The sequence below is a fragment of the Oryzias latipes genome, chromosome 1, assembly GCF_002234675.1.
Source record: "Oryzias latipes chromosome 1, ASM223467v1".
Classification (NCBI taxonomy): Eukaryota; Metazoa; Chordata; class Actinopteri; order Beloniformes; family Adrianichthyidae; genus Oryzias; species Oryzias latipes.
The window spans coordinates 22,477,734-22,491,556 of NC_019859.2; the positions used below are offsets into that span (position 1 = coordinate 22,477,734).

General features: G+C 36.2%; 2 protein-coding genes across 2 annotated transcripts; both read right to left on the bottom strand.

Annotated features, from left to right (window-relative positions):
* Positions 1-500: 500 nt before the first annotated feature.
* On the bottom strand, positions 501-2,942 carry LOC105358604 (perforin-1-like). The gene is made up of 4 exons (XM_023958502.1): positions 2,842-2,942; positions 1,588-1,897; positions 1,411-1,504; positions 501-1,090 (listed from the first exon to the last, which is right to left on the bottom strand). The coding sequence occupies exons 2-4, from the start codon at positions 1,893-1,895 to the stop codon at positions 878-880; spliced, it is 615 nt and encodes a 204-aa protein (XP_023814270.1). The 5' UTR covers positions 1,896-1,897; positions 2,842-2,942; the 3' UTR covers positions 501-877.
* Positions 2,943-6,397: 3,455 nt separating this feature from the next.
* On the bottom strand, positions 6,398-12,122 carry LOC101163466 (perforin-1-like). Its single transcript, XM_023958506.1, has 10 exons — positions 12,020-12,122; positions 10,303-10,562; positions 10,143-10,222; positions 9,992-10,037; positions 9,753-9,895; positions 9,524-9,662; positions 9,377-9,457; positions 7,497-7,993; positions 7,320-7,413; positions 6,398-6,989 (listed from the first exon to the last, which is right to left on the bottom strand). Exons 2-10 carry the CDS (start codon positions 10,558-10,560, stop codon positions 6,777-6,779), a joined length of 1,551 nt encoding a protein of 516 aa, XP_023814274.1. The 5' UTR covers positions 10,561-10,562; positions 12,020-12,122; the 3' UTR covers positions 6,398-6,776.
* Between the last annotated feature and the right edge of the window lie 1,701 nt (positions 12,123-13,823).

The following is a 13,823-nucleotide window of genomic DNA, read 5'->3' on the forward strand; positions in this document are numbered from 1 at the left end:
ATGTGATTACCTGATTAGAAATTAGCCACTCCCCTAGTTTGGGGGTTACGGCCAAAGTGCTCAAATTAGCATGGGCACCATTATCCTTTTCACCTTCCAAGCTATCTCCAGTTCTTCCTTAAGTCTTTGGTATTTCTCCGTATTTTATAACCCTTCTACCTGATATTGCCATCACTTGTCACTGCCACATCCACCACAACGACTTTCCTCTGTTCTTTATCCACCACTACAGTGTCTGGTTGGTTCACCATTACCATCCTGTACTATATCATTTAAAAAATGTATTCCACAGATGAAGAGGATTGCGGTTCTAAAAAGAGACCTCATTCAAAGTGTCATAAATATGACAAATCTAAAAGTTGAATACTGGATATACAATGGCTGTAACAACAGTTTGAGTTTGCATAAAGGCTGTCACAGCTGTCAACAGTAGTAAAACTTTTCTTTGTAATTTTTTTGTATTTTACAACATGGCTCAAAAAACTCCACAGAAAATCAGCTTTTGTATTCTTTTGTAACATCTTTTAATGTTCAATACAAGTTTAGTCAATAAAACTACAGAAATAACAGTTTCTTTAGAAGTTGATCTATGTTATTCATCTTTGACATTTATAGTTGAACGTAAGATGAGTCAAATAATACATTTTGTTTACATGTGATCAGGAAGTGGGGTTACGGTGGCAACATAGAAATGATTGAAAATTATTCTAATTACTTTTATATAACATTGACTTTTTCAGTGCCATTTTTAAATATTGCAGTCAGGTTTTTGATCAAAAGGACAGTCAGATTTCTTTTTAACAAAAATCTATCATGTAGGACAAAAACATAAGCAGTTATGACATTTGATCAAATCAGAGAAAGCTGGGGAAACGTGTTACTTTGGAGATGGTTTGTAACGTTCACACTTGTCTCCAGTCAGATGAGGGTCACAGGTCAGAGTGTACTGGACCTCAAAGCCACCCTTTTTAGCTGGGCAGGTGAATCTGCGTGTGCCCCTAAACACAGACCTCACACATGATCCCAGGAGGTCATCATGTTTCACGTCTTTATCCCAGACCTCAACCTTTAAACCAGGATTTGTGTCCACCTTCATGCAAAAAGAAATAAAACAACATTTTACAGATGTGTTATTATTTAAAAGTTATATTAGTATTTATTTTAGCTCAAGGCTAAATAGAACAGTATCTAAACCAGAGCTATATGCTGGTACTGTACAAATAAAGAATTTAGTTTTTTGTTTAAACTTGTGTTAATTAAAACATATAAAGGAAATCCTTTCATTTATTATTCACAAAATATTTCGGAAACATTTTTAGCCATAAATGAGCTTAAAAATATATATTTATTGGGAATTCAGGTTTTTTTGCCATGTTGTTTGAACATTTTATAACACTGACGTTGACTGACCTTGCCCAAATTGTAGTAAGCGTTCCAACGTGGATCATTTGAGCGGATCGTGCGAGTCCTGCGATAGTGGGAACCAAACCACATCTTGGCATAGCTGTGAACAAAGAAAAACACAAGGGGAAGGGATTTATTAATATTGCTGATGAATTACTCACTTAAGATTTGACCTAGTCTCACCTTTCGGTCCTTCCGATTAAATCCCCTTTCAAGTTCCATCCTCGGATGATGGTCACCTGCAAGGTTCCTCTCCTGGCCCGCATGGGGCAGCAGTTGGTAGCAAGTTTTTTGCCCACTTTGTTCACATCGATCACATGAGCTTCTTTTCGTTGCAGCTGTACCACGTCGAAGCCTTCTCCCACCAGATTGTGGCCTGGTACAAAACTGGCGGAATCACACTCGCTGCTGTTTCCAATACGACATGACAAAACGGGGGACATCGACAGGAGGAGAGCCAGGAAAACGAACGACAATGAAGATGCCCTCATGTCTGAAATGAAATTATATGATATAAACACAAAGATACATTTTGGAGTTAAAGATTTTGTTTAAAACCTGTTGCATGTCTAAGTATGGTTTCTCATTTTTGTCTTTAATTTGTTTGTAATATTTATCCACCTTATTTTTGAACCTGCTAAATCCCCTTATGGGTCACGAGGTTGCTGGAGCCGATCCAAGCTACCAGAAGGTGGGATACACCCTAAAGAGGTCACCAGTCATATGTAGTGTTTGCAATAATTTACACAAAAAAAACAATTATTGTTTTCAAAGAACTCATTTCACAAGAATTTACCACAGTGGTAAGAAAAATGGTCTTCTTAAAAAAATAAAAATAAAATAGTCACTAAGACATATTTTCTCAACCCTAAGATTATTTTGATTATTAAACAACCTTTTTATAAGATTTTTTTTTTGCAAAACAGAAAATATGATCATTTTTCTTGAAACGCTTTCTTTTTATTGTTATAGGATTCAGTTTTTGCAGTGTAGCAAGGATGCATCAATTTTCTTTTCTAAAATATTGGCTTGACAGTGCAGAAAATCACACAATTGTGGTTCCTTTTCTGTAAATTAACTTTTCCACTCTGGGTCATCCTTCTACAAAAGTTTAATAAACCAAGATTATATATTCAAAATTACATTATTTTTCTGCATACCTGCCTTCATCTCATACCATAGGTTATTTTTTAGTAGCTTAGGGCTTCATTAATGTTGGATATTTCAGGAAAAATATAAAATTCTAGTAAACTTGTTGAAACAGGAAACATCACCACATCATAGATGCCTGAAACACCTACACAATATAAGAAATGAAAGAATATTTCTTGGCTTCGGTGCTGGTAAAATAACAATAACAAAAAAACCAAATGCAAATTTAAATTTTAAGATTATTTTACTTGTGAAATTATTCTCTTTATCAAAATGTATTCATACCTCTTTGCGTGTTGAAAGTTGCAGCAGTTCTTTAAAATAAATGTAAAAAACACTCTGAGCAGTCAAGAACCAAGAAGATTTGATCAGAGCAGCTAAAACTGATATTTATATGGAAGCACAAGGAAGTTGGACAACTTAAAAGCACAGAGATAACAGGATTTACAGACAAAAGAAAACAAGCTAGTTGAATCATTGGTGAAGGAAACAGCCTTGTAAAAATATCTGCTTTGATAGCCTCCTATAAAAATACACAATAGAATGTTTGCGTGGAAATAGAAAATTATTTACTAATTATGTATTTTTTGCTTTATTGATTTTTTTGTGACACTATGATTTTGTGCCTATACTTTAGCCTAATGGTCGAATTGTCTCTTTTTGAGTGCTTATTTTTATGTTTTTGTTCTCACACCCAGAAGGTTTTTCATAAAATGCTAAAAATATGTGCATATATTTTAATTGAAGCCAGTTTAGTTGCTGTTTTTTGATTTCTAAATGACAGCCGTTTATTGCTGTACTCATAAAAGTCCCTCCATGGATGTCAGTGTAATAAAACTTTAGAACCTCAGATTTTGACTTGTTTTTTTAACATTATTATCACTCATTTGATCTGTTCTAAATTGCAAACTTGTGTTAGCTAGACACGTTTTTCAAAAATCCAAATGTGGATAAAACCCAAGCACAATTGCTTGACAAAGTGTGATGGTGCAGTTCGTACTTTTTGCATGTCAGATGGCGGTGAGAATGTATATGACATTAGTGTAAATAGTCCATCAACGCCATTTCTACAACTCCTGTTTTATGAGAACATCATGAAATGAAGAGGTCATCTTATATAAAGTTTGTCTCGCAAAATTTAACAAACGAAAAATCATAGGATGCCATAAAACAGAAAACTTGGTTAATTTTAGGCTTAGTTTATACAAATATGGGCACACTGTGCAGGGTTCACAATGTCTTATATCCTGAAATAGCTGGGATAGGCTCCAGCAACCCTTTCAGACAGCAGACTGGACTAACTGGAGATAAAAGATAGATGGATAAAGTAACAATAGAAAGGAAAAAATAAGAAGTCGCCATAAAAAGTAAACTTAGCCTTGGTATTGAAAAACGTATTAACTATGTAAAAATAAAGATAGATTCTGTTCTCACATGACGTCGTAACCCTAGCTTCAGCAATCACATACACCAGGGCTACCTAATCCTGGTCAGGTTCTACCATCCTGCCTGTTTTCCAGGTCTCAGTGCTGCTGATTACCTGGATCAGGTATGCTCAGTCAATCAGAATAAGATGACACTTAAGTCGGCTCATCAGCAGAAACTAGTTATCATACTTTTCTCTACAATAATAAAGTCTGATTTGTTATCTGACTATAAAGAGCACGTGTGAAGATGTTTCTAAGAATGACCCAATTTCAAAGGAGTTCTTGCCAGTTTATTTACCGCTCATGTCCAATAAATTAGATGAACTGCATGTAAATGTTTTACAGGATCTCTGTTTTTTTTAACTAATTACTTACTGGCCAAATGTGATTCAGACAGTTTAGTTTTTAGTTTTTATGAATTGTTTTTCTCCTCTCTCCATATAAAGCAACCATGTTATTTGTATTTTGTAAAAAAAATGTTTTGTTGTTCTTTGTGCTTAAAGATTTTTTCCAATTTTGCTGTGTATCATCAAATTTCAACAGTAGCGGAAGTATTATGTCGAATTTTTTTATTTCTTTTCTAAATTTGGTTGATTTCTATTAACCAGCCCCTAGACATTAGTCAAAAATTCTTCTTTATAAGATTTTCTTTTTTGCATGGCATTAAATATGATCATTTTTCTTGTAACGGGTAAAATACCATCCTGCCTGTTTTCCAGGTCTCCCTGCTGCTGATCACCTGCATCAAGTGTGTTCAGTGAATCAGAATAAGAGATACTCGAGTAGGCTCATCAACAGAAACTAGTTTTCGCATTTTTCTTTACAATAAGAAAGTCTGATTTGTTATCTGACAATAAAGACCATAAAGACCACATGTGAAGACGTTTCTAAGATTGACCCAATTTCAAAGGAGTTCTTGGTCAGTTTATTTACTGCTCATATCCAATAAATTAGATGAACTGCTATGTAAACCACATCCCAAAGATGCTCTATTGGGTCTAGATCTGGTGACTCTGGAGGCCATTGGAGTCCAGTGAACTCACTGTCATGTTCAAGAAACCAGTCTGAGATGATTCCAGCTTTATGACACAGCACAATATCCTGTTGGATAAAGTCATCAGAAGATGGTACACACTATTGTCATAAAGGGATGGGCATGGTCAGCAACAATATTCAGGTCAGCTGTGGCGTTGTAACCATGCCCAATTGGTACTAAGGGGCCCCAATGTGCCAACAAAATATCCCCCACTATGGCACCACCACCAACTTGAACCTTTCCTGTATCTTGGCACCCGGTTGGGTCTTCTGCTGCAGGGGCCCATCTGCCTCAAGGTTGGACGTGTTGTGCGTTCAGAGATGCTATTCTGCAGACCTTGGTTGTAACCAATGGTTCTTTGAGTTAATGTTGTCTTTCTATCAGCAGGAACCAGTGTAGCCATTTTCCTCTGACCTCTAGCATCAACAAGGCAGATGTGTTTTAGTTTTTGGACCATTTTCTGCAAATCATAGAGATGGTTGTGGGTAAAAATACTAGATCAGCAATTCCTGAAACACTCAGACCAGCTCGTCTGACACCAACAGCCATGCCACGTTCAAAGTCAGTTGAATCACCTCTCTTCCCCATTCTGATGCTCAGTTTGAACTGCAGCAGTTCTTTTTGACCATATCCACATGCCTACATACATTTGCGTAACAGCCATGTGATTACCTGATTAGAAATTTGCTTTACTGAGTGGTTGGACAGGTGTCCCTAATAAGTGGCCAGTGAGTGTATGCATAAATGAAAATAAATTCCTTTTTCATCCTCTGCGGGTGGTTTCTCCTCCAAGCTTGGGTCCTACCAGAGGCCTGGGAGCTTGAGGGTCCTGCACACTATCTTTGCAGTTCCTATATTGCGCTTTTCTGGATTGAGTTGACTGAGGTTTTTCCAGTGATCTGCTTTAGCCACTCCCCCAGTTTAGGGGTTACGGCCAAAGTGCTCAAATTAGCATGGGCACCATTGTCCTTTTCACCTTCCAAGCATTCTCCAGTTCTTCCATAAGTCTTTGGTATTTCTCCGTATTTTATAATCCTTCTACCTGATATTGCCATCACTTGGCACTGCCACATCCACCACAACGACTTTCCTCTGTTCTTTATCCACCACTACAGTGTCTGGTCGGATCAACATTACCATCCTGTACTATACCATTTAAAAAACTTATTCCACAGATGAAGAGGATTGCGGTTCTGAAAGGAGTTATTCAAAGTGTCATAAATATGACAAATCTAAAAGTTGAATACTGGATATACAATGGCTGTAACAACAGTTTGAGTTTGCATAAAGGCTGTCACAGCTGTCAACAGTAGTACAACTTTTCTTTATAATTTTTTTGTATTTTACAACACGGCACAAAAAACTCCACAGAAAATCAGCTTTTGTATTCTTTTGTAACATCTTTTAATGTTCAATACAAGTTTAGTCAATAAAACTACAGAAATAACAGTTTCTTTAGAAGTTGATCTATGTTATTCATCTTTGACATTTATAGTTGAACGTAAGATGAGTCAAATAATACATTTTGTTTACATGTGATCAGGAAGTGGGGTTACGGTGGCAACATAGAAATGATTGAAAATTATTCTAATTACTTTTATATAACATTGACTTTTTCAGTGCCATTTTTAAATATTGCAGTCAGGTTTTTGATCAAAAGGACAGTCAGATTTCTTTTTAACAAAAATCTATCATGTAGGACAAAAACATAAGCAGTTATGACATTTGATCAAATCAGAGAAAGCTGGGGAAACGTGTTACTTTGGAGATGGTTTGTAACGTTCACACTTGTCTCCAGTCAGATGAGGGTCACAGGTCAGAGTGTACTGGACCTCAAAGCCACCCTTTTTAGCTGGGCAGGTGAATCTGTGTGTGCCCTGAATCACAGACTTCGTACATGTTCCCAGGAGGTCATCATGTTTCACGTCTTTATCCCAGACCTCAACCTTTAAACCAGGATTTGTGTCCACCTTCATGCAAAAAGAAATAAAACAACATTTTACAGATGTGTTATTCTTTAAAAGTTATATTAGTATTTATTTTAGCTCAAAGCTAAATAGAACAGTATCTAAACCAGGGCTATATGCTGGTACTGTACAAATAAAGAATTTAGTTTTTTGTTTAAACTTGTGTTAATTAAAACATAAAAAGGAAATCCTTTCATTTATTATTCACAAAATATTTCGGAAACATTTGTTAGCCATAAGTGAGCTTAAAATAAAAACTTTTTGTAGAAAAAGGGGGAATTATTTTTTTTTGCCATGTTGTTTGAACATTTTATAACGCTGACGTTGACTGACCTTGCCCAAATTGTAGTAAGCGTTCCAACGTGGATCATTTGAGCGGATCATGTGAGTCCGGCGATCGTGGGGACCAAACCACAACTTGGCATAGCTGTGAACAAAGAAAAACACAAGGGGAAGGGATTTGTTAATATTGCTGATGAATTACTCACTTAAGCTTTGACCTAGTCTCACCTTTCGGTCTTTCCGGTTAAATCCCCTTTCAAGTTCCATCCTCGGATGATGGTCACCTCCAAGGTTCCTCTTCTGGCCTGCATGGGGCAGCAGTTGGTAGCAAGATTCGGAGTATAGCCATTACACGCTGGTTCATTTGGCGACCGTTTCACAGCGTTGTCTCCCAAGTATTTTTCAATAGCGGCCTTCATCCCAGCTCTTTGGGCCTCATTAGGCATTAGGTCATACATTGGGCGAAGTGAGTATGAAACAATGTCTGGGTGATCCTTCAAAGACGCCATCCAACTGTGGTAGCCCCTGGAGTCATTATGGGAAACTGAAAACTCTCCTAGCCATCCATTGCCTCCGGAGACATCTGTGTAGTGCTGATGGAAGCCAGAGCCGTATGTTGTGGAGGTACCTTGGTTCTCAAGAACCTGCTTGCAGGACTTGTGAGAGCTGGATAGTTTCAACTTACCCAAACCAATGGATATGCCCTGAGATAAACAAGAGTGCGCCTAGAAGATAGAAGGGACAAGTATTTGCAACGGCAGAACACAATGTCACAGAATTGCATCTGAATGGTGGTGTGCTGGTTTGAACTGTCTTCTCACAAAAAGCTATTGATTGACTCAAAATTGGCCTTTGGGAATGAAACTGCGTGTGCTTTCTGTCCCTATGTGGCCCTATTGGCATGTGCTATAGAATGTACCACAACTTTCACAACAGAGGTTTGGAACACCTCCAGCAAACTGAATAAGGATGTCGTTTTGAATAATTTTTTTTTAAAGATTTTTTTTTTTTTTTTATGAGAACTGAGAACCGAGTGAGTCACCCATAGAAAATGACTTGTTTCCGGTTTCAACAAATTAAGTCAGTTCAGTCGCCAATTTTTGCGATACGTACATGTTGGAACCAGATGACGTCAGCAAGCAGTGATTGGTCCAAATGGGCCTGTATCAACATTTCTATGGCAACCACTCTCACCAATTAGGAGTGAGATTGTTGAAAGTCCACACCCCTACCACTAGAAAGCGGGCTCGGGAGAATCTGTCAATCAAAACTTTTGAACGTTGAATGTGAAACCACATTATTTTATTGAAGCATCTGATCGGTCAGTTTATAACTTGAATAATTTGTACTACAGAAAATGAATATGATGAGTAAAAAAGAATTGGCAAGAACATGTTAAAAAAGGTATTAGAGCAAAAATGGTTACTCTGACAAATATGACTAATAGCTGATTATTTCTCTGTAGAAATCTATGGGATTTTGGCAGGTACTTCCTATTTGAAACACCAGGGAGAGGGGTCACTCAGTTCTCAAACAGTATGCAGTCAATGGTTCTGCCTCCTGCCAATATATGATCAGGTTAAACTGAATATCACGGATGTTTTGGTACTGTTTATTTCCCTACATTTAGGCTAATTGTTTGAAGTTGTTTGCTGTTGGCTCAATATTTTGTTTCTCCATTGTTCAGACTGTTGTCCTTTTTTCCTCTTTGTCATGTTTGGGTTCTGTTTCTCACCAAGTCATGTTTCAGTATGTTTTGTACTTTTTCAAAAGTTTGAGTCAGTTCTGTCTACGCTCCTGCTTTGTTTCTTTTTTTTTTTACGTTTTATGGCAGAAGAACACAAACACAAAAATACCAAAAAGACAATAAATCAGTATTCATTATGCCAATAAGCTTTAATGAAAAATAATGTATGTAACTGATAATGACAAAAGTTGGATCCATGCTAAAATGCATGCTAGAAATATTTAATTTTATATACTTTGGGCATTTTTTTGTCTGTCACACATGCTTACATATTTGTATCTATTTGTATCTTGTTGACTATGTTTGTGCCTTTATGTGATCTTTATATTTTATTTCTGTGAGACATCTTCTCTTCAAGTACCTCATTTGAGGAGAGTCCATTCAGTGAAGCCAGACAGGTTCGTGTTGCAGTCACTCGCCTCAGCCTTCCTCCGAGATAAACCTAAAGAAAGTTTCTCATTAAAAATTTTTTTTTACATCAAAACATCAAAGTGAAAGAGTAATGAACCTGTCTGATGTAGTGTGTGCCGTAGATATGAATAAGCTCTTCATACTGAGCCTTGGTGTTGGAATTGTAGTGGCTTGGCAGCCTTCCTACATCCTTCATGAACTCAGAGCTGAGGGGTGGTCTAACTGATGAACGATAACTAGACATAACGGCAAAAAAAGCAAAAAGTTGTAGGAAAAACTGGAAATGTAACCATTTCTGTGATCATGCAAGATTGTTCACAGTATACCTATAATGGCTGCAGGTGACTCTGTGTATGCTGAAGAAGTGGCGGTCCACACTGGTCCTTTGTGAACCAAAATTGTAAGCGGAGGAGCGTGTTCCTCCCACTTCCAGGTTGGCCGACACATACTTTTGTAACTCTAGACCGACCTGATAAGTTACGAGAAAAAAAGGAAACAGGCAAAGATTTGTGCACAATCCTCTAATGGTTAATAATGGAGTCTGTATATGTGCAATATTTACTACCTTCCAGTCATTGCTGTCCTGGGCAGAGTATGTCTCAATCAGCGAGCTGGGGACAAAGTTGTCCATTTAATTTTTTTTCATTTCAAAAGGTAAATCTGCAGCATTGTGTATTTAAAATAACATAAAGACAAAATACAGCTTCAAACTGTACCTGACAGATGTGTGGGAAGAGCTGTAGATGTCAGCACTGCAGTGACTGAATGCACGCCAGTCAATCACAGAAACTGGTAACTGAAGGGAAAAAATTAATCCAGAATGACACCATGTCTGATGTTTATTTGTAACTATTATGTTACTGTTTTTTTACTCACTTTTTGCAGTCTGTTTCCTTGGAGAGAGTTGGAGCAGAGGGTGCAGGAGCCATCGGCTGTGAGGTAGGTCTTCACATCGATCACATGAGCTCCTTTTCGTTGCAGCCTGACCACGTCGAAGCCTTCTCCCACCAGATTGTGGCCTGGTACAAAACTGGCGGAATCACACTCGCTGCTGTTTCCAATACGACATGACAAAACGGGGGACATCGACAGGAGGAGAGCCAGGAAAAAGAACGACAATGAAGATGCCCTCATGTCTGAAATGAAATTATATGATATAAACACAAAGATACATTTTGGAGTTAAAGATTTTGTTTAAAAACTGTTGCATGTCTAAGTATGGTTTCTCATTTTTGTCATTAATTTGTTTGTAATATTCATCCACCCTATTTTTGAACCTGCTAAATCCACTTATGGGTCACAAGGTTGCTGGAGCCGATCCCAGCTACCAGAAGGTGGGTTACAACCAAAACAGGTCACCAGTCATATGTAGTGTTTGCAATAATTTACACAAAAAAAACAATTATTGTTTTCAAAGAACTCACTTCACAAGAATTAAACATTAAAGAAATTCCATCTTTTTAACTGTAGTATACAACATGTTTCCTTCTAACACAGGTCATACCTTTATTTCCGGGTGCTTAGGCCTCACTTACCAGCTTTTTCACTTACACATTCTTCTTCACAATATTACATTCTGATTTGTTATCTGACCATGAAGACCACGTGCGAAGATGTTTCTAAGAATGACCCAATTTCAAAGGAGTTCTTGCCAGTTTATTTACCGCTCTTATCCAATAAATTAGATGAACTGCCATGTAAATGTTTTACATGATCTCTCTTTTTCTAATAAATGACTGGGCAAATGTGATTCAGACAGTTTAGTAGTTTATGAATTGCTTTCCTCTTCTCTCTGTATAAATCAAACATATTAATGTTGATCTTTGTGCTGAAATATTTTTTTCCAGTTTTGCTGTGTATCATCAAATTTAACAAGCCCCTAGAAATCAAAAATTGTTACATTTTGAAAAATGTCCTTTAAATGAGCAAACAAATTTACCACTGTGGTAAGAAAAATGGTCTTACAAAGAATTCTTAAAAAAATAAAAAATAAAATAGTCACTAAGACATATTTTCTCAACCCTAAGATTATTTTGATTATTAAACAACCTTTTTATAAGATTTTTTTTTTTTGCAAAACAGAAAATATGATCATTTTTCTTGAAACGCTTTCTTTTTATTGTCATAGGATTCAGTTTTTGCAGTGTAGCACGGATGCATCAATTTTCTTTTCTAAAATATTGGCTTGACAGTGCAGAAAATCACACAATTGTGGTTCCTTTTCTGTAAATTAACTTTTCCACTCTGGGTCATCCTTCTACAAAAGTTTAATAAACCAAGATTATATATTCAAAATTACATTATTTTTCTGCATTCCTGCCTTCATCTCATACCATAGGTTATTTTTTAGTAGCTTAGGGCTTCATTAATGTTGGATATTTCAGGAAAAATATAAAATTCTAGTAAACTTGCTGAAAAAGTAAACATCACCACATCATAGATGCCTGAAACACCTACACAATATAAGAAATGAAAGAATATTTCTTGGCTTCGGTGCTGGTAAAATAACAATAACAAAAAACCCAAATGTAAATTTAAATTTTAAGATTAATTTACTTGTGAAATTATTCTATTTATCAAAAATTATTCATACCTCTTTGAGTGTTGAAAGTTGCAGCAGCTCTTTAAAATAAATGTAAAAAAACACTCTGAGCAGTCAAGAGCCAAGAAGATTTGATCAGAGCAGCTAAAACTGCTATTTATATGGAAGCACAAGGAAGTTGGACAACTTAAAAGCACAGAGATAACAGGATTTACAGACTAAAGAAAACATGTTGTTGCATCATTGGTAAAGGAAACCGCCTTGTAAAAATATCTGCTTTGATAGCCTCCTATAAAAATACACAATAGAATGTTTGTGTGGAAATAGAAAATTATTTACTAATTATGTATTTTTTGCTTTATTGATTTTTTGTGAAATGTTTTTGTGCCTATACTTCAGCTTAATGGTCGAATTGTCTCTTTTTGAGGGCTTATTTTTATGTTTTTGTTCTCACACCCAGAAGGTTTTTCATAAAATGCTAAAAATATGTGCATATATTTTAATTGAAGCCAGTTTAGTTGCTGTTTTTTGATTTCTAAATGACAGCCGTTTATTGCTGTACTCATAAAAGTCCCTCCATGGATGTCAGTGTAATAAAACTTTAGAACCTCAGATTTTGACTTGTTTTTTTAACATTATTATCACTCATTTAATCTGTTCTAAATTGTAAACTTGTGTTAGCTAGACACGTTTTTCAAAAAGCCAAATGTGGATAAAACCCAAGCACAATGGCTTGACAAAGTGTGATGATGCAGTTCGTACTTTTTGCATGTCAGATGGCGGTAAAAATGTATATGACATTAGTGTAAATAGTCCATCAACGCCATGTCTACAACTCCTGTTTTATGAGAGCATCATGAAATGAAGAGGTCATCTTATATAAAGTTCTTCTCCCAAACTTTAACATACGAAAAATCATAGGATGCCATAAATCAGAAAACTTGGTTAATTTTAGGCTTAGTTTATACAAATATGGGCACACTGTGCAGGGTTCACAATGTCTTATATCCTGAATAGCTGGGATAGGCTCCAGCAACCCTTTCAGACAGCACACTGGACTAACTGGAGATAAAAGATAGATGGATAAAGTAACAAAAGAAAGGAAAAAATAAGAAGTCGCCATAAAAAGTAAACTTAGCCTTGTTATTGAAAAACATATTAACTATGTAAAATAAAGATAGATTCTGTTCTCACATGACGTCGTAACCCTAGCTTCAGCAATCACATACACCAGGGCTACCTAATCCTGGTCAAGTTCTACCATCCTGCCTGTTTTCCAGGTCTCAGTGCTGCTGATCACCTGGATCAGGTATGCTCAGTCAATCAGAATAAGATGACACTTAAGTCGGCTCATCAGCAGAAACTAGTTATCATACTTTTCTCTACAATAATAAAGTCTGATTTGTTATCTGACTATAAAGAGCACGTGTGAAGATGTTTCTAGGAATGACCCAATTTCAAAGGAGTTCTTTGCCAGTTCATTTACCGCTCATGTCCAATAAATTAGATGAACTGCCATGTAAATGTTTTACAGGATCTCTGTTTTTTTTAACTAATTACTTACTGGCCAAATGTGATTCAGACAGTTTAGTTTTTATGAATTGTTTTTCTCCTCTCTCCATATAAAGCAAACATATTATTTGTACTTTGTAAAAAAAAAAAAAAAAAACTTTTTTGTTGTTTCTTGTGCTTAAAGATTTTTTCCAATTTTGCTGTGTATCATCAAATTTCAACAGTAGCGGAAGTATTATGTCGCATTTCTATTTCTTTTCATGTTTTAATACATATTACTAAATTTAGTTTGATTTCTATTAACCAGCCCCTAGAAATTGGTCAAAAATTCTTCTTTATAAGA

Bases quoted from the DNA above. Each gene is read 5' to 3' on its own strand.
- LOC105358604 (XM_023958502.1), bottom strand. From the start codon at position 1,895: ATGAGGGCATCTTCATTGTCGTTCGTTTTCCTGGCTCTCCTCCTGTCG. The intron at 1,505-1,587 runs GTGAGACTAGGT...CTTTGTTCACAG, and splicing joins TTAATCGGAAGGACCGAAAG to CTATGCCAAGATGTGGTTTG. The intron at 1,091-1,410 runs GTCAGTCAACGT...TTTTGCATGAAG, and splicing joins CTTACTACAATTTGGGCAAG to GTGGACACAAATCCTGGTTT.
- LOC101163466 (XM_023958506.1), bottom strand. From the start codon at position 10,560: ATGAGGGCATCTTCATTGTCGTTCTTTTTCCTGGCTCTCCTCCTGTCG. The intron at 7,414-7,496 runs GTGAGACTAGGT...CTTTGTTCACAG, and splicing joins TTAACCGGAAAGACCGAAAG to CTATGCCAAGTTGTGGTTTG. The intron at 6,990-7,319 runs GTCAGTCAACGT...TTTTGCATGAAG, and splicing joins CTTACTACAATTTGGGCAAG to GTGGACACAAATCCTGGTTT.